Below are 23,565 nucleotides of genomic sequence, written 5' to 3'. Positions count from 1 at the left end.
AGAAACTTGATGATAGAATAGCTCAAAATTTAAACCTCTTACCACAATAATGAGCAATCTGAAAAACACCAGTTTCTGCCTACACTTCTCTTCAAATTTGAAAAATATATCAACCCAGAATTTTATCTTTTTCCTTTAGTTCAAATTTGAATGGCAAAACTCTGATTTAACTGAGAAAAATCTTTTCAAAAATTTACCACAGCGATAGAAGGGGTTAAGCACTGAGAGTTTAGAGGCAGATTTAATGATTAGAAGGGTTGTTTTAAGGGTAGGAGGCTGCCACAGGCAGCGGGTAAGGTAACAGGGCAGGGGAGAGGAGGAAGGGATGGTTGCGACAATGAGAAGGAAGGCTCGGACGAGGGCAGCGAGAGAAAAAAGAGGAAGGGAAAGTTGGACGGAGGGAAAGGAGGGGTCGTAGGCCAGAAGAAAGGGCCATGCTGGGGAGAAGAGGGTATGGCAAGGCTAACGTAGCAATGACAAGGCTGAGTGGGAGGCTAAGGAAAGGTTGCATTGGGCAGTCAGAGGCAACGCTGGGCCTCTAGGCCTTTTAAAAAAATTGAATTTGAATTTAGAGAAATTTTTGGCCCAAGATTATTTTGAATTCCGAATTGAGATATTTTTGCCTTCAATCGTTCTCCAATAATTATCATCAAAACCCTAGATCTGAATGCTTCAATGAAATATTTAATCTATTTTCTCCCTGCAAACAAATTTTGAGCTTAGAGCTTGCCCTCCAAGGTCTAGATCTGACTCAGATCTGAAGATTTCCTTGGCTGATTTCTCAAATTTATTCCTGCACAAGTGAAAAGGAAAAAACCCAATACCCAATATGTACAAAAATAGATAAAATCCCAAAAACTCAAGTGTTCAAATTCAAAATTGTGTTACAAAACTTTAGATTTACACAAATAAATTACAGATCTATACAAATAATTTACAGATCTAGCAGATCTGAGGGGCATGAGTCCAACTTCACTCCCAGACCTGTAAATCTAAGACTCTTTCTAGCCAGATCTAGTTATTTAGAACAATTTTTAAAAGATAAATAATTTTAAAAGAGGTACTAGCTTAGAAAACCGTGCAAGAGAAGCTTCATTAAATAAATCCTGGGGTTTCAATCAAGTGGGCTCTTCAGGTTTTATGCCTTAAGAGTCAGCTGATCCAACCGAGGACTTCCCCAAACACCCAATTTTTTTAAGTACAAATGATTTCTGCAAACACTAGATCAAATTGTTAGATCGATAGAGATATAAAATAACAATATAATCTTCAAGAGGTAGTGATACTTGCTAATTCAATCAAAATTAAAATTGCTACCTTAGATCCAATAACATAAGCAAGATACTCGTGCAATAGATTATTCTACGAGAGTTATTAATCGACAATTTATAAATAATATTCAACAAAACATTAAAAACAATATTACCATAAAATACTAGAGAGGAACACTGCCATCAATAAAACCCCAAAGACTTTGCGTTGTTATTATTCCAGAAATATTACAAGAGAGCTTCGAGAGCTAGTACACGATCTAAAAGATTGGATGATTTGAATGACAACTGGCTTCTAATTTATAGATTAATTCGCCAATGGTTGGTTGGTTTGATCCCCGTCAAAGTAATCTCGATCGTTGAAAAAATCTAATTACCTTTTAATCTCCTCCGTCAAAATTATTTTATTTTTTGAGGAATTCGAATTTTTCATTTAATTCAATTTTAATCAACTCAAAATTAATTATTTTAAGTTGATTTTCTCAAAAAATTGACTTTGACTTAACTACTAAGGCTCAATGGTCCAAAATCTCTTGAAATTTTCCATATTCCCTTGGCCGAGGACCTCCAAAGATTAATTTCTCTAAGACCCATGAATTTTTTAATTTGGAGAATTAATTTTTCCTAAGAAATAAAATTAATTAAATTTATGGCTTAAGATTTCAATTACTTTTTGCCAGAAAATTTGATCGACCAACCAGGGGATTAATAATTTTTCCTACCCTCAAATATTTTAGCTATGATGTCTAACTATGAGGGACTATGAACTAAGATATTTTTTACATCAAGATATTACATTTTAATACATGAAGGGGGAAAACCCGTTCGTTATTGACCCTCATTATTTTACCCAATTCTACAACTTAAATATAATCTAGTAGACAAAGTGATTTGTAATAAACTAATTTAGTTAATTCCCAAATCACCTTTACAAAGACTCGATCTAAAAACACTAGGACTCGCTTAAGATCTTGACGACAAAATCCACCCTAGCTTTGGGGTGAGGTTGGAGGAAAAAACTATGTCGATCATTTGTATCTAGAAACACAGATGAATTGGTGAGACGAAAAACCTACTAGGATGAAAGTCATCATCAAAACAATAGGTTTACCTATGTTGTTGTTGATTTATGGTAGCATCGGATATGCTCTACGCTTCAAAATTTGCATGGAGGTCAGGACACATGTATTCCAGAATACCTAGAAATCGTTTTGGGAAATTCCACTCGAAGAAGGTTTTATTAAAATAATTAATTATTTTCAATGGTTGCCTAAGTCTAAACTTTGGAAATTAAAATAATTAAAGGATATTAATTAAACTAGGGTTGAAACTTTTAGAAGAAGATGAGGATCGAATCAAAATGATCTGATCCATTGATTAGAATCTAATCTGGGTCGTTGGTTACTAACTGAGAAGATTATAAGAAGAGGCTTGATGGGCATTTGGAAAACACATCGAGTGAGAGATCAGAGATCAATTTTCTCAAGAGAGTTGCGCAGCGGTTGCCAGAGAAGGTGATCGAGGAGATTTATTGCAGTGAGGGGTAGGGATAATTTTCCTGAGGAAGTTTTTCTGATTTGGAGAGTGCAATGCAGAGGGGGCAGAGAGTAGTCTGGAGAGGCAGCGTTGCGCCACGCAAAGGCAACGTAGAGCTTCGTTTTGGCAACGCAGAGCTTCAGACAGAGTCTGTATTTCTCATGGGGAACAATCGAGATATAGTGTCAGAGCCGGGGTGTGAGACCGAGAGGCTAGAGGGCCAAAGTTTCCAGCGAGCAGAGGATCAAGAGGAGGTGCAGTGCAGTCCCAATAGCAGTGACGCAGTAACTGCGTGGGTGTGACGTAGTACTGCACAGAGGCTCATCTCCAGCGCAGATCAGTGTCGGGTTTCCCAGTGACAGGGTGAGATCATCTCACTATCTTTTTGTCTAGTTAGATCTCTGTATAGGATTGCCAGTTTGGGCATTCGAAGAATTGTACTCAGAAATTACTACATAATAATACAAACCCTCAACTGCTGCACCGGTTTTCCCACATTGGGTTTTTCCGCAGATATTGGTCCAAAAACAAAGGTGTCACTAGTGTGTGTTATTTCTTTCTTATTCAGATTGTTATTTCCGCATATTATTTAAAGTTGTGAAGGATGCCTTTGTATTTACTTCAATATTTATAGTCGAACACAGTAAATAACTTGCATGGATTAATAAATAGGAGAAGTAATATTAGTTTGCTGTAGTAGTGATTCGAGGATTCTCGAATTTTCACGTGGTATCAGAGCGCAGGTGAAGCAACGGAGCAGATCAGAATGTGAAAATTCTATCACTACAACAATTGATTTATTTTACCTACTTATTTCCCAATAAGTTATTTATGAAAATCCTTCAGTAAACATTAAAATAAATTCTACTGCAGATATCACATCATAATAGAGAAATAAGCACATGCACAAGAATTAACACATTGACACAAATATTTTGGACAATCAGTCCCTAGAAAAACCCAATGTGGGAAAACCGGTGCAACAAGGGAGGATTTTATTGATCAGGAATTCTTCAGTACAACTGGGTGCCAAACTGGCTTACCCAACAGAAAAAGTTCTTCAGCACTTCTCCCAGTCTCGGCATCAGTGTGGTTGACCTCTGCGTAGCTCCCAGACCCTCTGCGTCATCCCCTGCCTCTTTGCGTCAGCACTGGGTCTCTCTGTGTCACCCACGCAGGCCCTCCAGTGACTGCACAGTCTGCTGCTTCTGCATTTTCCTAAGAGATTCTGCATCTGCCTCTCCAACCTTTGCGTTGTTCCCCTGGTGCTGTTCCCAATTCTCTGTTATGTACTTGCTGTCTCTTGCTACTGTCCGGACCACTAGTTCGAATTTCTCAACTAACCCCGCTCTAGAAATCGAACTAACTGGTCTCCCTCAGTGTATTCTCCAACTGACCCTCAATCCTCTTTTTATACTTTTTCTGTTGGTCCTCCAACGGCCGAGATTAAATCTCTAATCAACAACTAAGATTAGATTTGGATTGATCCATGACTTTTGGAACCTTGTAACCCAGTTTATATTAATACCCATTAATATTTTATTTTTCCTAAGTTTAGACTTAGGAACTCCATTAAAAATACTAATTATTTTAATATCTCCCAAACTGGTTAGAATCTGCCCAAACCATTTTTGGGTCTTGGAGATCTCATGTGCTTTAACCTCTCCACCAATTTTCATGGCTAGAGCACATCCGATGCTACCCCAAATCAACACTCCCTCTTAGCGAGGACTGTGCTTTAGTAATACTCCACACTAAACATTACTCTGATCATACGACATCCGTACCTGTGCTGATGCTAAGTCTCCTTGCCCAACATCCTCTGCACTGTTGCATCCTGTGTTGTTTCCCATGGCTCTATCATTGCCACTGCTACATCTGTACTGCAGCGCCCTCTGCATCCGTGTTGTTGTTGGTCCATCTTCCCAAAACTGCAATTGCATTGCAAACTCCTTTTCATCATGTTGCATCGTGCTACTGCTGACTGCTACTGCACTGCAACATCATACTCATTTTTGCTACTGAAATGGATTCTTTATCATCCCCATCTTCTCCTTGAAATAATCAAACTTGGTTCTTCCAAGGGCCTTGGTAAGGATGTTTGCCACATGTTCTCTTGTAGGAGTGTAGCTCAACTATACAACTCCTTGTTGGACACAGTCTCTGACAAAGTGACACCGGATATCAATATGCTTTGAGTCTTTGACCGATCGTGAAACACTAGATTCTCAAAGAGCTTGATGCAACTCTGATTATCACACATGATCTTGGTCGCCTCCATCTTTCTTTTGAATAGGTTCACAAACAGTTTTCTTAGCCATATGGCCTCGCACGAAGCTATGCTTGTGGCCATGTATTCTACCTCAGCTGAGCTCAGAGCCACGGATTTGTGTTTCCTACTACGCCAAGAGGTCATTCCTGATCCAATGTTGAAACAGTACCCAAAGGTACATTTCTGATCCACTGAACTTCCTGCCCAATCTGCATCAGTAAACCCACTCAATCTGATATCCTTACCCCTGGTGTACAAGAGTCCATAATCGACTGTTCCCTGTAAATACCTGAGAACATGTTTGGCTGTTGCCCAGTGCGCCCTCTTCAGCTCCACCATGAACTGACTGAGGGTGTTGACAGTGTAGCAAATGTCTGGCCTGGTATTGACCAGATACATAAGGGACCCTATTAGTTGCCTGTATAAGGTGGGATCAACATCTTTGTCTTCTGATGCATCAATCTTCTTCCAGTTGGTTATCATTGGAGTAGCCATGGGTCTACAGTCCTCCATCTTGAATCTCTTCAGGATTTCTATAGCATATCTCCCTTGCCCAAGGAAGATCTCCCCCTTTTGCTGCCAAACTTCCAACCCCAGGAAATAATGCATTCATCCCAAATCCTTCATGTCGAATTTCGTGGCTAGATTCTTCTTGTAGTCCCCGATGAGCCTGGATGATCTTGTCAGGAAGAGATCATCCACATATAATACTAAGATTAGAGGCTCATTCTCTACAACCAGATAGTAGAGATTTGGATCTGCGTCACTCTTGACAAATCCCATTTTCTGCAAGTAGCCATCGATTCGACCATACCATGCTCTAGGTGCTTGTTTCAGCCCATACAAGGCTTTCTTCAATCTGCATACATGAGACTTCTTCTCATGTGTCTCAAAGCCCTCTGGTTGTTCAATGTATACCTCTTCTTCTATCACTCCGTTCAGAAATGTCATTTTGACATCCATCTGATGGATCTCCCACCCCATTTGTGCTGCAAGAGATATCACAGTTCTAATAGACGTATACCTGGATATCCGGGCGAAGGTCTATTTGTAGTCAATTCCTTCCTTAGGAGCATACCCCTTAGCCACAAACCTGGCTTTGTATTTCTCAACACTACCGTCTGCAGCATATTTGATCTTGTAGATCCATCTCGAACCTACCATTGATCTGTCTTGAGGCCTTGGCACTACCTCCCAGACATCGTTCACCATTATGGAGTTGTACTCCTCTACCATCGCATCCAGCCAAACTTGATGTTGAGCTGCCTCCTGAAAGTTGTTAGGCTCCCCATCCTAAGCTACTAATGCCTGATATCTATTTGGCTGTTTTCGCTCCCTCTTATTGTTCCTTGGCGCACCAATGAAGTCCTCTGCATCTCGCAGAATCTGATGAAGTTCCTTGCTCGTTCTTCCTCTGCCAGCAGGTGCTTCTGTTAGCTCCTCCTCATCCTGTGATTCTTCCTAACCCAAGGAAGAATTCTTTTCTTTTGTTGGTTGAAGAGGTTTGACCAACAGTTCCTCTTTTGACTGCTCCTCGGAAGGCATTTCTCGAGATTTTCTGAAAGCCCTGTCCTCCATGAACTTCACATCTTGTCGAACTACTACCTTCCTGCTCCCTAGAAGATAGATTCTGTATGCCTTAGTGTTCTCGTTATATCCCACTAGATATTCTTTCTTTGCAGTTTGATCTAGCTTCTTCCTCTTTTCTTCGGGTATGCGGTAATATGCTAAGCTCCCAAATATCCTGAAATGACTGATTTCAGGCGTCTTCCCTATGAAGACTTTCTTTGGAGTAATCTTACCTAATGCCCGATGAGGAGTTCTATTATGAACATATACTGTTGTGTTGCATGCTTCTGCCCATAGGAATTTTGGCATATCCTGACCATACATCATGGCCCTAGCTGCTTCTACAATAGTCCTGTTCTTTCTTTCTGCTACTTCATTCTGCTTCAGATTGTAAGGAGCTGTCCACTCTCTTCTGATGCTCTCCTTAGCGCAAAAATCAGTGAAGTTCTTATTGACATACTCTCCACCATTATTTGAGCGCAAAACTTTTATTTTCTTCCCCGTCAAATTCTCCACCAGAGCCTTGAAATTTTTGAATCGACATAAAACCTCGTCCTTGGTTTTCAGAAAATAAATCCAAGTTTTCCTTGAGTGGTCATCAATGAAGGTAAGGAAGTACTCGACACCACTAGGAGCATTAGTGGACATGGGTCTGTAGATATCTGAGTGTATCAATCCTAGTACACTCTTGGCCTTGTTTTTACTTCTAGGAAATGCTACTTTGGCAAACTTTCTTAGAGCACATCTCTACATACATCATCTCGTTCCGTACTAAGATCCGGAACTCCTGTTATAGTGCTCCTGAGAATTCTCAGAGCCCCATGGTGAAAATGTCCCATTCTTCTGTGCCATAGTTGTCTCCATGATTGCCTATTAGTGCCATTGGTGATTCTAGTCGTAGTCTATACAACCTGTTACTTTTGATCCCGATCTACACTTTCTTTTTCCAGCTCGGGTGTTTGATGTATACTTACTCCTTGATGAAGAAAACGTCATAGCCTTTGCCTTGAAGTTGCGACACGGAAAGTGAGTTCATCCCCAACCCTGGTACATGCAGCGCATTGGTAGCACAAAACTGCTCTCCCATTTCTATTTGAAAAACTATGGTAGCCCTTCCTACTGGATTACATTTTTCCTTATCCCCATGGGGATCTGAAAGTTCATCTTCTCCTCCCGATAATCTGAGAAATATTCCCGGATTCCTGTCATATGCCAAGAAGGCCCCATTGTCTATATACCATACCTTTGATGATGCAGAGCTAGTCACACAAGCCACTTCTTCTTCCAACTTGGAAGCCAACATAGAGAAATCGAAATCACTCTCTTGTGCAATTTTCTGAAAATCTGTGCGAGTCTCCTGACGTAGATGCCTCTGCATCATGGTCTCGACCCATAATTGATTTTCCCTTCCTGTCTCTGATTACTTGCTCTGATACCATGTGAAAATTCTATCACTGCAACAACTGATTTATTTTACCTACTTATTTCCCAATAAGTTATTTATGAAAATCCTTTAGTAAACATTAAAATAAATTCTGCTGCAGATATCACATCATAATACAGAAACAAACACATGCACAAGAATTAACACATCGACACAAATATTTTGGACAATCAGTCCCCGGAAAAACCCAATGTGGAAAAATCGGTGCAACAAGGGAGGATTTTATTATTCAACAATTCTTCAGTACAACTGGGTGCCAAACTGGCTTACCCAACAGAGAGAAAATTCTTTAGCACTTCTCCCAGTCTCAGCATCAGCTTGGTTGACCTTTGTGTAGCTCCTAGACCCTCTGCGTCAGCCCCTACCTCTCTACATCAGCACTGGGCCTCTTTGCGTCACCCACGCAGGCCCTCCAGTGACTGCACAGTCTACTGCCTCTGCGTATGCCTCTCCAACCTCTGCGTTATTCCCCTGGTGCTGTTCCGTACTTGATGCCTCCTACTACTCTCCAGGCCACTAGTTCGAATTTCTTAGCTAACCCCACTCCAAAAATCGAACTGACTGGTCTCCCTCAGTGTGTTCTCCAACTGACCCTCAAGCCTCTTCTTATACTTTTCCTGTTGGTCCTCCAACGACCGAGATTAAATCTCTAATCAATGGCTAAGATTAGATTTGGCTTGATCTATGACTTTTGGAACCTTCTAACCCAGTTTTATATTAATACCCATTAATATTTTATTTTTTCCTAAGTTTAGACTTAGGAACTCCATTAAAAATATTAATTATTTTAATATCTTTCAAACCAGTTAGAATCTGCCAAACCATTTTTGGGTCTTGGAGATCTCATGTGCTTTAGCCTCTCCACCAATTTTCATGGCTAGAGCACATCCGATGCTACCCCAAATCAACATGGAAGAGACAGCACTGAAGAGAAGGAGGGAGATCGAAGTGTTGCGTAGGCAGTAGATCGAATCCCCAGAGGGATTGTGCAATCCAAGCCAGGAGGGCAAGATTTTCGTGGAAGATCTCTCTCAGAGTGACGAGAGAGAGGTAAGATTTCCAGATCGAGATTTGTCAGCTACAGAGGGAGAAACGCAACAAAAGTTTTAGCGCAGAGCAGTTTCTGGTGAGACACAGTTTTTTGCAGCAGTTGCCGGGGCAAAAAAACGTCACAAGAGAGGAGACACTTTTTGAGGGAATTTCTTCCTCAAAGACTTCCTATCCAGGGAATTTGATTTCTCATTTGCTGAGTAGCAGTAAAGAGGAGCAGATCTACTAACTCCAACAAGGAGTGCGTAGGCCAGCCTAGCTATGCCATCGCAGAGGAGAGAGGAGGCAGTTTGACCTTTTGTTGGCAAAGATGGCAACTAACGCACTGGCAGATCAAGATCGGTTGGATGGAGCATCCAACTATGTGATCTGGAAGGTTAGGATCTCATGCCTTCTGGATGAGCATGATCTCAAAATGTATGTCAATAGTGTGGTCGCTGTACCCGATGATGCAGTGTTGAAGTTTCTAAGTTTACTTAGTTAGAAACCCTCCATGCACTTTATCTGATTTATTCCTACCTACTTGTTATTTTATTTAACAAGTTATTTACAATGTAAATATTGAAAATAAACACTAGTGCATGCTCAACATATTACAAATCAACAACTAAAGGAAACAGAAACAATCACACCCTATGACACCATAATTTTTGTACTAATGTCCTCAGACTAACCCAATGTGGGAAAACCGGTGCAGCTATTTGAGGGTTTTCTTATTAAGCAATATTAGAACACAATCTGGGTGCTGAAATTGGCCTACCCAATAGAGAATTTCCTTGGCAGTAATACCTCTCAGTTTCTGACAAATCTCCTAGCTGAAACCCCAGATAATCCTTCCGGCAGCTCCTCAGCACTAATCTGACCCAGAAACCCCAACGTCAACCTCTCTCTGGACTGCGTCAGCCCCTCTCTGCCCAACTCTGGCCCTGTGTCACCCCGGATGGGTCTGCGTCAGCCTTAGGAGGCCCTGCATCAGCCCTCTCGCCCTCTGCGTTAGCGACGCTGGCCTCCTAAGGCTCTGCGCAGCTCCTGGCTGGCTCTGCGTGGCCTTGCGTGAGCCCTGGCTAGCTTTGCGTCACACTTCTCGGCTACTGCGATGCTCTCCCGGCACTATCTCTGCCCCTCTCTCTCTTTGTACTCAATGCCCCTCAGCTGCAACTCTCGATCACTAATTCTATCTCTATTAGCAAACCCCGCTCTAGAGAATAGAATGACTGATCACTCTGGTGTATCTCCAACTGACCCTCAAGCCTCCTCTTATACTTTTTTTTGTTGAGTCTTCAACGGCTGAGATTACATCTCTAATCAATGGCTAAGATTAGATTTGGCTTGATCCATGTCATTTAGAACCTTCTAACCCATTTTTATATTAATACCCATTAATATTTTATTTTTCTTAAGTTCAGACTGTGGGAACTCCATTAAAAATATTAATTATTTTAATATCTCCTTAATCGGGTAGAATCTGCCCAAACCATTTTAGGGTCTTGGAGATTTCATGTGCTTTAGCCTCTCCACCAATTTTCATGGCTAGAGCACATCCAATGCTACCCCAAATCTACAGTCCCTCTTAGCGAGGAATGTGCTCTAGTAATGTTCCACAATTGAACATCACTCCGATCATACGACACCGGTACTTGTGTTGATGCTAGGCCTCCCCGCGCAACATCCTCCGCATTGCTGCATCCTGTACTGCTGCCCATGGATATGCCACTACCGCTGCTACATCTGTACGATAGCTCCCTCTGCATCCGTGCTGCTGCTGGTCCTTTCTCCCAGCACTGCATCTGCACTGCAACCCCCTCTCATCATGATGCATCGTGCTACTGCTACTGCCACTGCACTGCAACTCAGTTACTGAGAAGTAAGTAACTGATCCACCCAACTACTGACATCCTTGTTAGGCTAGAAACACTCCCGATGCTGAAGCTCCCTCTGCCACTATCTCGTGCTCCCTCTGCTATCTTTGCGTTGCTGCAACATCTTTGTGCCTCTCGCATCGCTGAAAACTCCTCTGTGCCTTCTTGCATTGTTGCAACATCTTCTGTGCCTCTCCCACTGCTTCAAACCCCATTGCGCTTGCCAGGGACTACTGCACTGTAGCACTCTCTGCCACTTCATCCGCATCTGTTTCTACCGACATCCGCCATCCTGCTACTGTCACTTCGGGGCTCCCGTAGCTGGATCTGATCCAAGAGTTTGGCTACCTCAAGGATCCTACTCCTCATCGCCTGTAGTCATCTTGACTACAGCTCGATGTCTCCCCACCTCTTCTCTAGAGGTGCATGAGCACTCATGGCACAATCGTCATTCTCCTCTACCTCCTTTTCCGCCTTCGCCGGTGCTGTCTTGGAGTCAGTCGCCTCTCCCTTATTCTTTTTCCTCGGACACTGGTTCGCATAATACCCCTATTCCTCACAGTTGAAGCACTTTGTCTTGGAGAGGTCCTTTTTCTTCCTCTTCTCTTGCTTCCCCGCAAATGCCAGAGCTACATCCTCTTCCTCTTCTTTCTTGACCCGGGCTCCTTTGTTGCTACTTCCCGCCTTGGTCAGCCATCTGATCTCTGCTTGGCGAAGAGCCGCCCACAATTCTTCCCAATTTGGAAGATTTTCTCTGCCTAGAATACTCTGGACGAATGTCTCCCACTCCTCAGAGACTGCGTTTAGAGCGGTCCTCACCAACAACTCCTGATCCGATGTGGCCCCTATAGAAGTCAGCTGGTCCCGGATCTCTTGCAACTTGCTGAGGAAGCGATATATCTGCTCCCCCTTCTGCATCTAGTTCGACTACAGCTGATTCCTTTGCCGTCTCCTTCTCGGCAATATGCTGGGCCACATGATCCTTGACCTCGTCAAGGATTATGCATTTCGCCTTGGCCATTGCATTCTCATACCTTTCATTGTCAGCTGGGTCGACTGGGATAGCCATGGTTCTCAAGGCGAAGGCCTTGACGCGATGTCTATCCAGAACAGACAGGATCCAGGCCTTCCAGATCACAAAGTTGGATGCCCCGTCCAGCCTATCTTGATCCCTCAGTCCATTCATGGCCATCTCTCTGCTCTTCCTTTCGACTCCTCCGAGTCTCTACTTCCCTCTGGAAGTTCTCTCTTCGACTCCTTCTGAGTCGCTACTTCCCTCTTGGAAGTTCTCTGCTAGACTTTGTTTGAGTCTCGATTTCCCTCCTGGAAATCCGCTTGCCAATTGTCGAGTCGCACCTCTCCGATCTCCTATGCACTTGCAACACTGATCTGGATTTCTTGGCTAGAAATCCGCCTAGGTAGCTACTCCCTCTATCTTGATTTTGCCCCGTTAGGTACTGTTCTGTCTCGAAAACAACAACACCCCACCAACTTCACTCCTCGCAATCTGCCCACAGCTTCCTATGCCCCAACAACTGAAGGATCGAGCCTCTAGGCTCTGTGCAATTCCGGCAGTGGCTGAATCGCTCCACTAGCCAACTGCGTCACTCCTACTTGGCTAAGCAGGATGATGTGGCTCTTTGTGAGGCTCTCACTGCTTCTGTGCTGGCCCCTTCTCTGGCTCGAACTGATGACGCAGTCCCTCTGCGTCAACCCTTCTCTGCTGCTTTCTACTCGGAACAACTTCTGTCACTTGGGACAGTTGTTTCTGTTGCAAATGCTCTGATTCAGCTGGTGCCTTAAGCTCTCCTGTGATCTGCAATGCTCTGATACCATGTTGAAATTTCTAAGTATTACTCTTTATAAATTTTATCTGTATTCTCTGGTTTATTTCGCCTACTTGTTTAATTACTTAACAAGTTATTTACAATGTAAACATTGAAAATAAACACTAGTGCATACTCAACATATTACAGATCAACAACTAAAGGAAACAGAAACAATCACACCATATGACACCATTATTTTTGGACCAATGTTCTCGGAAAAACCCAATGTGGGAAAACCGGTGCAGCTATCTGAGGGTTTTCTTATTAAGCAATATCAGAGTACAATCTGGGTGTCGAAACTGGCCTACCCAACAGAGAATTTCCTTGGCAGTAATACCTCTCAGTTTCTGACAAATCTCTTGGCTGAAACCCCGGATAATCCTTCCGATAGCTCCTCAGCACCAATCTGCCCCAGAAACCCCAGCATCAGCCTCTCTTTGGACTGCGTCAGCCCCTCTCTGCCCAGCGCTGGCCCTATGTCACCTCGGATGGGTCTGCGTCAGCCTTAGGAGGCCTTGCGTCAGCCCTCTGGCCCTCTGCGTCAGCAACGCTGGCCTCTCTGAGGCTCTGCGCAGCTCCCGACTGCCTCTGCGTGGCCCTGCGTGAGCCCTGGCTGGCTCTGCGTCACACTCCCCAGCTACTGCGCTTCTCTCCCGACACTTTCTCTGTCTCTCTGTACTTAATGCCCCTCAGTTGCAACTCCCGATCACTAATTCTATCTCTTTTAGCAAACCCTGCTCTACAGAATAGAATGACTGATTACTCTGGTGTATCTCCAACTGACCCTCAAGCCTCTTCTTATACCTTTTTCTGTTGAGTCTTCAACGACTGAGATTACATCTCTAATCAACAGCTAAGATTAGATTTAGCTTGATCCATGTCATTTAGACTTAGGAACTATCTTAAAAATATTAATCATTTTAATATCTCCTTAACCCGGTAGAATCTGCCCAAACCATTTCAGGGTCTTGGAGATCTCATGTGCTTTAGCCTCTCCACCAATTTTCATGGCTAGAGCACATCCAATGCTACCCCAAATCAACATGCAGATCCACTCAAAAAGTACAAGGCTGAGAAGGCGAAGGCCAAGCGGTTGATCCTCGATGGAGTGAGGGATCATGTGGTATGTCACATTGCTAGCAAAGGGACAATCGAAGAGATGTGGGATGCCTTGGCTACGCTATATCGAGGATCTTCCGAGCAGCGGTAGATGTACTTGGAGGTGAAGTTGAGATCAGCTAGGATGGAGAAAGGGGAACACATTGATATGTTCCTATGAAAGCTTTAGGAAGTTCGAGATCAATTGGCAGTTGAAGGATCAACACCTCAGCGTACAGAGATGGTGAGGTTGGCCCTGAATTCAGTTTCAGAAGAATGGAAAAAGTTTGTCCAGAGTATCCTGGGCAGAGAGAAATTGCCGGATTGGGAACGAATGTGGGCCGCTATTCAGCAGGAAGAGATGAGGCGAGACTTAGGTAAGTGCAACTTGATAGCAGTAGTAGCAGTGGGATGAAGCCTAAGGAGGAGGAAGAGAATGCAGCCCTTGCATCAAAGGGGCAGCAGGAGCAGCAGAGGTGGAAGAAGGACGTCTCAAAGATCAAATGTTTCTGGTGTGGTGAATTTGGTCACTATGCTACAGAGTGTCCTCTTAAGAAGAAGGACAAGGACAAGAAACATGATCTGCAGGCTGCAACCCCAAAGATCGAGGAGGAGGAGTTTGCCATGATTGCCCAGATATCTCTAGAGGAGAGGTGGATTTCCTTGTTGTAGCTTAGTACATGTATTTGATATTCATTGTATTTTCTAGTTTGGGACATTACAAACTAGTGGCCCTAGGAACCAAGGTGATGGCCATAATGATAAGGGGTAGAGACCATGCTTGGCTTTCACCCACATGCTATTATTAATGCCCCAACCATTTTTTGCATTTTATGATTTTCCTTTTCTTTTGTTTCTTGCCTATGGCCAGGATATGCTTCCTTCTTTTAGCTACATCAACCTTCAGGGAAATGTTTCCAGGCCCAACCCAAATATGTGGAGAAGGGGATGGAGTGTGCCAACACCTTGTGGACACAATGGTCACTTGGAACTAGAGAAGGGAAGTAGTGAATAGGGCTTGTGTAGAGAGAAGTGATAAATATGGAATGGGAAAGTGGGACCACGCTACCAAAATCAGGGTTTCCCAAGTAGTGCCCTTGCTAAAGCCATAGGCCAGTAGGGGAGATCCCGTAGGACTAGGGTTGAAGATCAACCCCCATTTAAGGCGAGGGAACAGAATCACAGTCAAAACCCTTCCTTCTTACAAGTCATCTAGTTATCCATGCCAAAAATGCCAACCTTCTAACATGTGCCCACCTAACACGTGCTCTTGACAAGTGGGCGAGGGAACACACAACTTATGTAGGTGGCAGAGATAAAGTGACACATCACATCGGCTACAAGGTGGCTGTCAAGGGCTGCTGGCTGCTGGCTGGAAGAAGATGAATAGGAGAAAAGCTCTCCGAGGGGTACCCACTTTTGGTGGTTAATAGAGCTGAAACTTTGTGGCACACTTTGGTATCTTATCTCTTAAATTACTTAGTGGATTGGGGATGTTAAGAGTTGAATTTTTGTTCATTGTTGCTGCTGTTTTGTTTATATTTCATGGCAGTTCCAAGGCTGCAAATTGACAGGGTCAAGATCCTGGAAACCTCTAGTTTGGAGGTGAAATTTCTGTTTTGTATTAATTGCCATAATTTTAGAAAGTTCTGTAAGACTAGGCATTAGCTCTATCTTTAATTCACCACTGTTCCTAATTTAGATAATGTGCATGTTAGAAGAGAATTTTCAGTTTTAGATGTGGTGAAAGTTTCCAGTAAGGAAAGTCCTCCATCTTAGGCAAATCCGCATGCAGAGCAGGGAATGATATCTAAGCATTTTTTAGGTTTAAGATTTTATCTCCTAATCTAGGTGCACAACGGCGATGGATTGCATTGATTTTAACCCTAGCATTTCTTAGTCTATACGAGAGAAGCAGGGCACTCCACTGGGATGGTGTGTGAGAGAGAGAGAATTTTTGAGCGATTGCAGTGTATTTCTTCTTTCTGATTTAATAGAAGCAGATGTGATAGAGTTCAGATTTGTGATTTCTGTTTGCATTCTCAGATTGTCCATGTATGCAGATTTAGTGTTCAAAGGTTACTGTTTTGAGAGGTGTTACCAGTTTCAGTTTCCTAGGATTTTAGGGTTTATATTTGAGTGCAAATCTGTGTACCATGCGCTGAAAATTGATCACATTCATGCAGTTTGTAAGGCTTTCTACTTTCAGTTAATGCCAATTAATGCCAATGGTCCTTGTTTTGTAGTGATGAATGTGCTAGGAGTGCATAGAGTCCAAGCACTTTACAGCTGCATATAAATATTAAAATTCTGCTTTTAGTTCAAGGAATGGGTGGTAGGTCATCTTATTCTTGAGTGTATCTGTTATATTTATTAGCCTCAATCTTTCTGTGTTCTGAAAATACCTTTGATGGCTTTACAATTTTTCATGGTCCATGTTATTGCAGAGAAGTTGGAAGAAAGGTAGCCAAGTTGATAGCTTTGGCGCTGGACTTAGATGTGAATTTCTTCAACAAGCGAGGAATGCTTGATGAACCCATTGCCATCCTGCGCCTGTTACATTATGAAGGTTAATTGTGGTCTTGGATCTTGTAAATGTAGTTGAGGAATTAATATTTTTAGAACAGTTGTGACTCACATTATTATTGGTTATTTCACATTCACAGGCAAATCATCTAATCCAGAGCTGGGCATATATGGTGCTGGAGCACATTCTGATTATGGGTTGATCACATTGCTAGCAACAGATGGTGTCTCAGGACTCCAAGTAACTGTGTCTTCCTCAACCAATAGAAAAGGGGCACATCTGTTTTTGACTTCTACTTTGTTCATCTCATATTTTATCTAAGATGAAAAGTTGGGATTGTTGCTTCTAATATTGTAGATCTGCAAGAATAAGGATGCTTGTCCGCAGAAATGGGAAGATGTGCCTCCTTTGAAAGGGTAAGTCTTATCATTTGTAGCTTACATTGATCATGGAGATATTTTTATATAAAAACTATTTTTGCTGTGAACTAGTCATACTTTGTAAAAATAAAGCCTTCTCAGTCAGAATGGTAGGACTGGTGTATGCTTTTTTGTTATGACTTCTTTGTTATGGTTTTTTCTCTTTGTTTGTGAACTTCTTGCTTTCAAAAGCAGTCTCAGGTAAACTTGATATCTGTTTGAAACCTAGGACGATATCCATTCGATTTACTGCTAAATGTTAGCAAATTATTGCATCAACACTCTGTTTATGTGAATTATGAATGAGATAAAAGTATGGTTTGACATAATGTGGTGTGCAGTGATGTTATTTTGAAAATATTGGTTAATGTGTCCACGGGTGTGATGATTAAGGATATTCCTATTGTATTTTCTGATTTTTTACCTGTATAATATAAGCAGTACTTTGCCAGGAAACGAAAAAGCTTCACCAGCTGTAGACTGATCATATTTCACCAAACAAATTCTGCAATTTGTTTGGGGGGTTTTCTGATCAGCTCCAATCCCTTGGTTCCCTGTGCACACTTTACCTCCCTTTCTGATTGATTCCTAAGTTTATTCCTCCTATGTTTGCACTTTCACAGGGTTCTTCCCACAATTTGAGGTGAGAAAAATGATTCAGGTTAAAATGTTTTTGACATTTTCAAACAGAATTATGCAATCATCTAATATCAATTTTGTGTAGAAAGCCAGCAATTGGCTGGGGAAAATCTGGAGGAAATATTTTCTAAAAGTAGCACATAGTTGTAAATCCCTTCAGTTCAGAATAAGAGAAATATATGCACTCATACAACAAATCCAAGAAAATTTACATTATTTAATGTTATCTATTGAACTTTTGACAAGGATAGAGAGATGGTCAACTTAGAATTTCTTTTGACTTGGGACTAAAGGTGGGGAATGATGCTAGTCAAGTAAAAAGGGAATCTTCATAAAGCACCATCCTTTTGTTATTTGTGTACAAATAAAGTTTAAACATACCATCCTTATAACCATATGAGTTATATATGATTTATATGATTCTTAATGAAAGCTGGTTTCAAACTTTGTATGGGAGGTAACTTTCCTTCTAATTGGATAGGAATAACCCTTAGGTCTAATTTAAGAAGGTATTACATCAATGATTGTCTAACCATTCTATTTTGTTGTACACTTACTATTTGAAATCCAATGTCATTTATATAACCAATGTTTTCCCAGAGCATTATGTTGTCCAACTTACATTGTTGATTGTTCATCATCTTTATCATTTGTACTTGTTTCATATTATTACATCTTCACTTATTACTCTTGATGTCACACAAAATGTCTAGGCACTGTGACAACGACTCAGATCGGGGGTTGTCAACCTGATCTCCACTCTCTCCGTTTAAGTTGTCTCCCAACAGCAGACTAAGGGGGGTAGACCCTATGGAAATGGAATGAAGGAGAACTAGTTGGGAACCAACCAGTTCGGGAGACACAGTTAAGCGACCAAGTACTTGTTTTAGATTTAGCAAGACTTATAGGATTCAATTAGATTTAGACGATTGATACCAGTGCCTTATGGAGTCAACTATCTTGCTAGGAAATTTAGGACCAAGTAATTGATGAGTAACTGCTGCTTGGATGAATAACTATCTTATATGAAATGCAGATCCTAAAACTAATGTGAGATGCAGGAATCTTGGTTAATTTTAGTTAAATGCCTATCTAAGTTTTAACCCTTTGACCCTTTTTATATTGAGCCCGGGTTTGTAGTAAGTGGCAGAGAGAAGATAAGGTGACACACACTAAGGTGTGATTAACGATACCTCTCCTGAAAATCTAACATACTCAGTGCCTCCGGTGCTGCAGAGAACTGTGGCTCTGACGACTGCAAGGTCACTGTTTTAAGTACTAAGAGAAACAGGTTTCTCAAGCAAAGATGGATGGGTACCTATCTTTCTATCAACCAAGCTTATGCTTGGAAGTAAATTTTAATTATGCAAGACTAACTTAATATGCAAGTGCACGAGATGATTAGAAGATGGAGCGAGATGAAGCTAGGTCAAGGATTGAAAGCACTTATATCACGATTTATTTATGAGTTATATGCCAAAGCCTTAATTGCCAAAATAAATATTCACTTCATAAGACAGTGACTGAAAGATAAACTACTTAAAACATTCAGCTCAACAATGCTCTTAAAATATCACAGTGTAATGCCCAATATGAAATTAAATCACAAGCTTATCACTTCAATTTATCTAGATTATTTCCAATGCAATTATGTCTCAAAGAGAACAAAAACTTCTTCACAGTTATCTTCAGATCCTTCAATGACAATTCTTCAAAATCACCTTCTCCTTAAGAATTTTTCAAGATAATGCCAATTATGTAGATTCTCAAAATACTCAAGAACTGAAAGATATACAATTTTCCAAAAGTCCACGATAGAGTAAAAATATTGATCACAATTACTTGAAAAATTCCCAAAACTAAATATGCAAGAAATATCCAATAATTCAAGTAAATAAATCCACACTTAGAATTAATTTTCCTTTTAAACAATGAGCGATCTCAAAAGATATCAAGCTAAAATATTAAAACCCAATGCCAGTGATCATGAAACTTAGTTGAAGTGCATAAATAAGTGAAGGCCTAAGCACTTAAATTTCAATAATTAATTACTAGGAAAAACATATGAAATTTAGATGCTAATTAAATAAACACTTCTTCAAGCAGTTCTGGAATTAAAATGATTTTCTTAAGTAATCCAAACCTAGAAATTTTTTATTTTTCCTCTTATAGTCAAACATAGAGATAATTTAAAATTTAAGTTTTTCTATAGAAAAATTTTAAATTTTTACCACAATTTTTTTAAGATTTAAAAGCCCCAAAAACCCTTATCACAAAAAATCCAAAAAAAGAACTTTCGTCATACCTTTATTGAATTTAAGTGAATTTGATGTGATAAATGGTTTAAATGTGAAAAATAAAAAAATTAATTTTTTAAAGGGCCAAAGGCCACCTTAAAAAATAAAATCTAAGTATTGAGATGAAAAAATTTTAATTTAATTTTTGTGCCAAAGGCCACTTAAAACTTTAAATCGAATGAATTATATGGGAAGTCTCAACACAGTGAAGAAAAGTGAAGAGGAGCTTGGGCAACGAGGGAGAAGGAGGCGAATAGGTCGAGCAATGAGGAGGGAGAGCAAGAATGCGGATGAAGCAGCGTGCAACAGAAGACTTAGGGCCACGGGTTGCAGAGTGGGGAAGAAAAGGGTGAGGGTTAGCTGTAAGAGGTGATAGTGATGCGAGGAGGAAGGAAGGGTTGTGGGAAGAAAGGGACACGCAGGAAAGATTAGGGTCATGACAGAGAGGGAGATAAGGGTTTTGTGCAAATGGAGTTAGGCCACGGAGGGGAAGGAGCGGGAGAGAAAAAAGAAATGTAGGTGGAAGGTTGGTTAGGGTCGCGGATCAGAAAAAAGGAGCAGCGTTTGAGCTACTGAGGGAAAACCGCAGGAGTTTAGCAGCGAACAGGGATAAGATCTCAGATTTTGCAGAGGAAAGGGAAGTACAAGCAGAGGCAGCGAGGAGAGAGGAGTAGCGAGAGAAAAGAAACGCAGAGGAGGGTTTGCAGAAAAAAAGTTCAAAAGAAATCTTTTGCCCAGAATTTTATTTTAACGATCTCAAAGAATTTTTATGAAGAAACCCAAATCTAGAATTCTTTCTTGCAAACAAATTATTTTTGAGACAAGATCTTGCCCTTCAGGGCCTAGATTTGTCTCAGATCCTGAAAAATCTCCTTGTAGAACTTTAGATCTACTCCTGCACAAAACAAAAATTAAAAACCCAAGACCCAATACATATACAAAAATCTGAAATTAAACCCAAATCCCAAGTTAGAAAACAAAAAATAAAAATTTTAATTTTTCAGATCTATACACTTATATTACAGATCTATCAGATCTAAGGAGTATGAGTCTAACTCCGCTCCCAGATCTGTAGATTTGAGACTCTTTCTAGTCAGATCTAACAATTTAGCACAATATTTTGAAGATAAATAATTTTTTAAGTTTTAGGTACTAGCCTAGGACACCCCTGCAAGATATAATTTGTTAGATAATCTAGGAATTTTAATCTGGAAGACTCTAGATCTTAAGTTTCGGGAGTCGGCTGGTTCAACCGAGAACTTCCCCAAACGCCCAAAATTTCTAAATCAAATGATTTCTGCACACTTATAAAATAAGTCGTTAAACCAATAGAGGTATAAAATAACTATTAAATCTTTAAAGATTAGAGATACCTGCTAATCAATTAAAAATCTTAATGCTATCTTAAAACCCAACAACCTAAGCAAGATACATGTGCAATAGATTGATCTACAAGAGCTATTAACCAACAACTTATAAATAAGATCAACAAAATTTTAAATACAAGTTACCATAAAATACCAGAGAGGAACACTGCCATCAAGTAAAACCCCAAAGACTTTGTGTTGTATTATTCTAGAAAAGTTTACAAGAACTTCAAGAGCTAGTACACGATTCAATGATTGAATCCTTTCGAATGACAAATGACCTATAATTTATATATTAATTCTCTAACGGCTAGTTGGCTTGATCCCCATCAAAGTAATCTCGATCGTCGAAAAAGATTTAATTATCTTTTAATCTCTTCCATCAAAATTATTTTATTTTTTGAGGAAATTCGAATTTTTCATTTAATTGAATTTTAATCAACTCAAAATTAATTATTTTGAATTGATTTCCTCAAAGAATTTGACTTAACCACTAAGGCCTAAGGGTCCAAAATTTCTTGAAATTTTCAATATTCCCTTGGCCGGGGACCTCCAAAAATTAATTCTTCTAGAACCCACGAATTTTTAATTTGGAGAATTAATTTTTCCTAGGACTTAAAATTAATTAAATTTCTGGCTTATAATTTTAATTTATTTTTGCCAGAAAATTTAATTAATTGACTCATGAGGGGATTAATAATTTTTCCAACCCTCAAATAATTTAGCCATGGTGTCTAAATATGAGGGACCATGCACTAAAATATTTTTTACATCAAGATATTACAATTTAATACATGAAGGGGGAACACCCATTCATTATAGATCCTTATTCATTTACCCAATTCTGCGACTCAAATATGATCTAGTAGATCAAGTAATTTGTAATAAAGCAATTTCTCCAATTAGCTTAAATTACTTCCAAATTACTTTACAGAAGACTTGACTAGAACACTAGGACTTACTTAAAATCTTGATGACAAAATCGACCTTAGCTTTGAGGTGAAGTTGGAGGGAACAACTTTGTCGATTATCTGTGTTTAGAAACACGCATGAATCAGTGAGACAAAAAACCTCCTAGAATAGAAATCGTTACAAAAAATGTAGGATTACTTAGGTTGTTACATACATAGATGGTCTTACTAGGATCATTTACATTATAAACTTGCAGAATGGATTGACAACTTTTACAAAAATATCACTGAAGATGATGATAAAATCTGGATAATCTTCACTTCCTGAGCATTATGGAATCTGCTTGTGAAAATGTACACTACTATAGGGTAGTTGACGCGGAGTAGTCAACATCTAGCTCTACTTGGGAACACTTTGCTTCATTGAAGGAATGCGAGAATCCGAAATCTGCACCAAAGCAACACACAAAATTACATAAGTAGCGTCCATCCAAATATAATCCAAAAATCATCATTTAACATTAAGTACATAAAATAGAATCTTGCAACCATTAACAATTCTACTAACATGAAAAGTAAATCTATTCCTAAAACAAAAATGAAACACTGAAATGACAAGGTGTAGGGTTAGAAATACAATACAAAGGATGCCCCATGGCATCAGATGTCATCTTTGAATAACAACTTGAGAATTTGGCCATTTGCAAGTAAGTCAAGTGGTTCACCATCCAATCATGCTCAAGTGGAATGAATTCGGCCTAATGATGTCTCAGATAATGTACGGTTTGTGAAAAATCGGTGACCCGATTCCTACTACAACAAACTGATGATATTTTTCCTATTTGTTAAATTCTTTTAAACAAATTACTTGTAGTTTTCTACAATAAATATCAAATTACATACATTGTAGCCTACACAAAATAAATACTGCGGAAACTAAATATTGCACAGGAGAGAAATAAACACACATAAATACACCGTTGTTTTTGGACAATGTTCCCGGAAAAACCTAATGTGGGAAAACTGGTGCAGCAACTGAGGGTTTTAATTATTATGCAGTAGTTTTTGAATACAATCTTTGGATGCCTTACTAGCTATCCGATACAGAGAATTTGATTGACAGAGAAATTAGTGAGAAATACCTCACACTATCACTGGCAATTCGACACTGATCCAGCCACTGAATGGCTAGCCCCAAGCTACCTCTGCATAGCTTTGTGTCATAATTGATAGGGACTATGTCACTCCCTCTGGCTAATCGATCTGCTGGCTGGATGCTCGATCCTCTGGCCCTTCAGTGTCACATCACAGTTCCTGGCACTAGATCTGATCTACTCCTCAACAAATTTGTGAATCTACTCAAGGGCTCTATGTTGCCTCAATGTGGCTTTACGCTGCCCAATGTGGCTCTACGCAGCCTCTTCTGGATCTCTCTCTGCTTCCTCTGCAATGTATTCCTGGATCAAGAAACTCTCCA

General features: G+C 40.4%; 1 protein-coding gene across 4 annotated transcripts in view; it reads left to right on the top strand.

Moving 5' to 3' along the window:
- The window catches only part of LOC149261524 (azadirone synthase LFS-like), a 396,585-nt gene that overhangs the window by 166,034 nt on the left and 206,986 nt on the right, over nt 1-23,565 (top strand). For all 4 annotated transcript variants that reach the window (XM_089422350.1, XM_089422347.1, XM_089422355.1 and 1 more), the window contains exons 5-7: nt 16,376-16,497; nt 16,595-16,695; nt 16,813-16,871. In XM_089422350.1, coding sequence (XP_089278476.1) covers nt 16,376-16,497; nt 16,595-16,695; nt 16,813-16,871 — 282 coding nt within the window. The remainder of the gene's footprint in view (nt 1-16,375; nt 16,498-16,594; nt 16,696-16,812; nt 16,872-23,565) is intronic.

The sequence above is a fragment of the Pinus tabuliformis genome, chromosome 6 (genome assembly GCF_031772625.1).
Source record: "Pinus tabuliformis cultivar Carrire ecotype Pingquan chromosome 6, CPIR1, whole genome shotgun sequence".
Taxonomy (NCBI): Eukaryota; Viridiplantae; Streptophyta; class Pinopsida; order Pinales; family Pinaceae; genus Pinus; species Pinus tabuliformis.
Note: the sequence above shows the minus strand (reverse complement) of the source record. Positions and strands in the feature narration are given on the sequence as shown.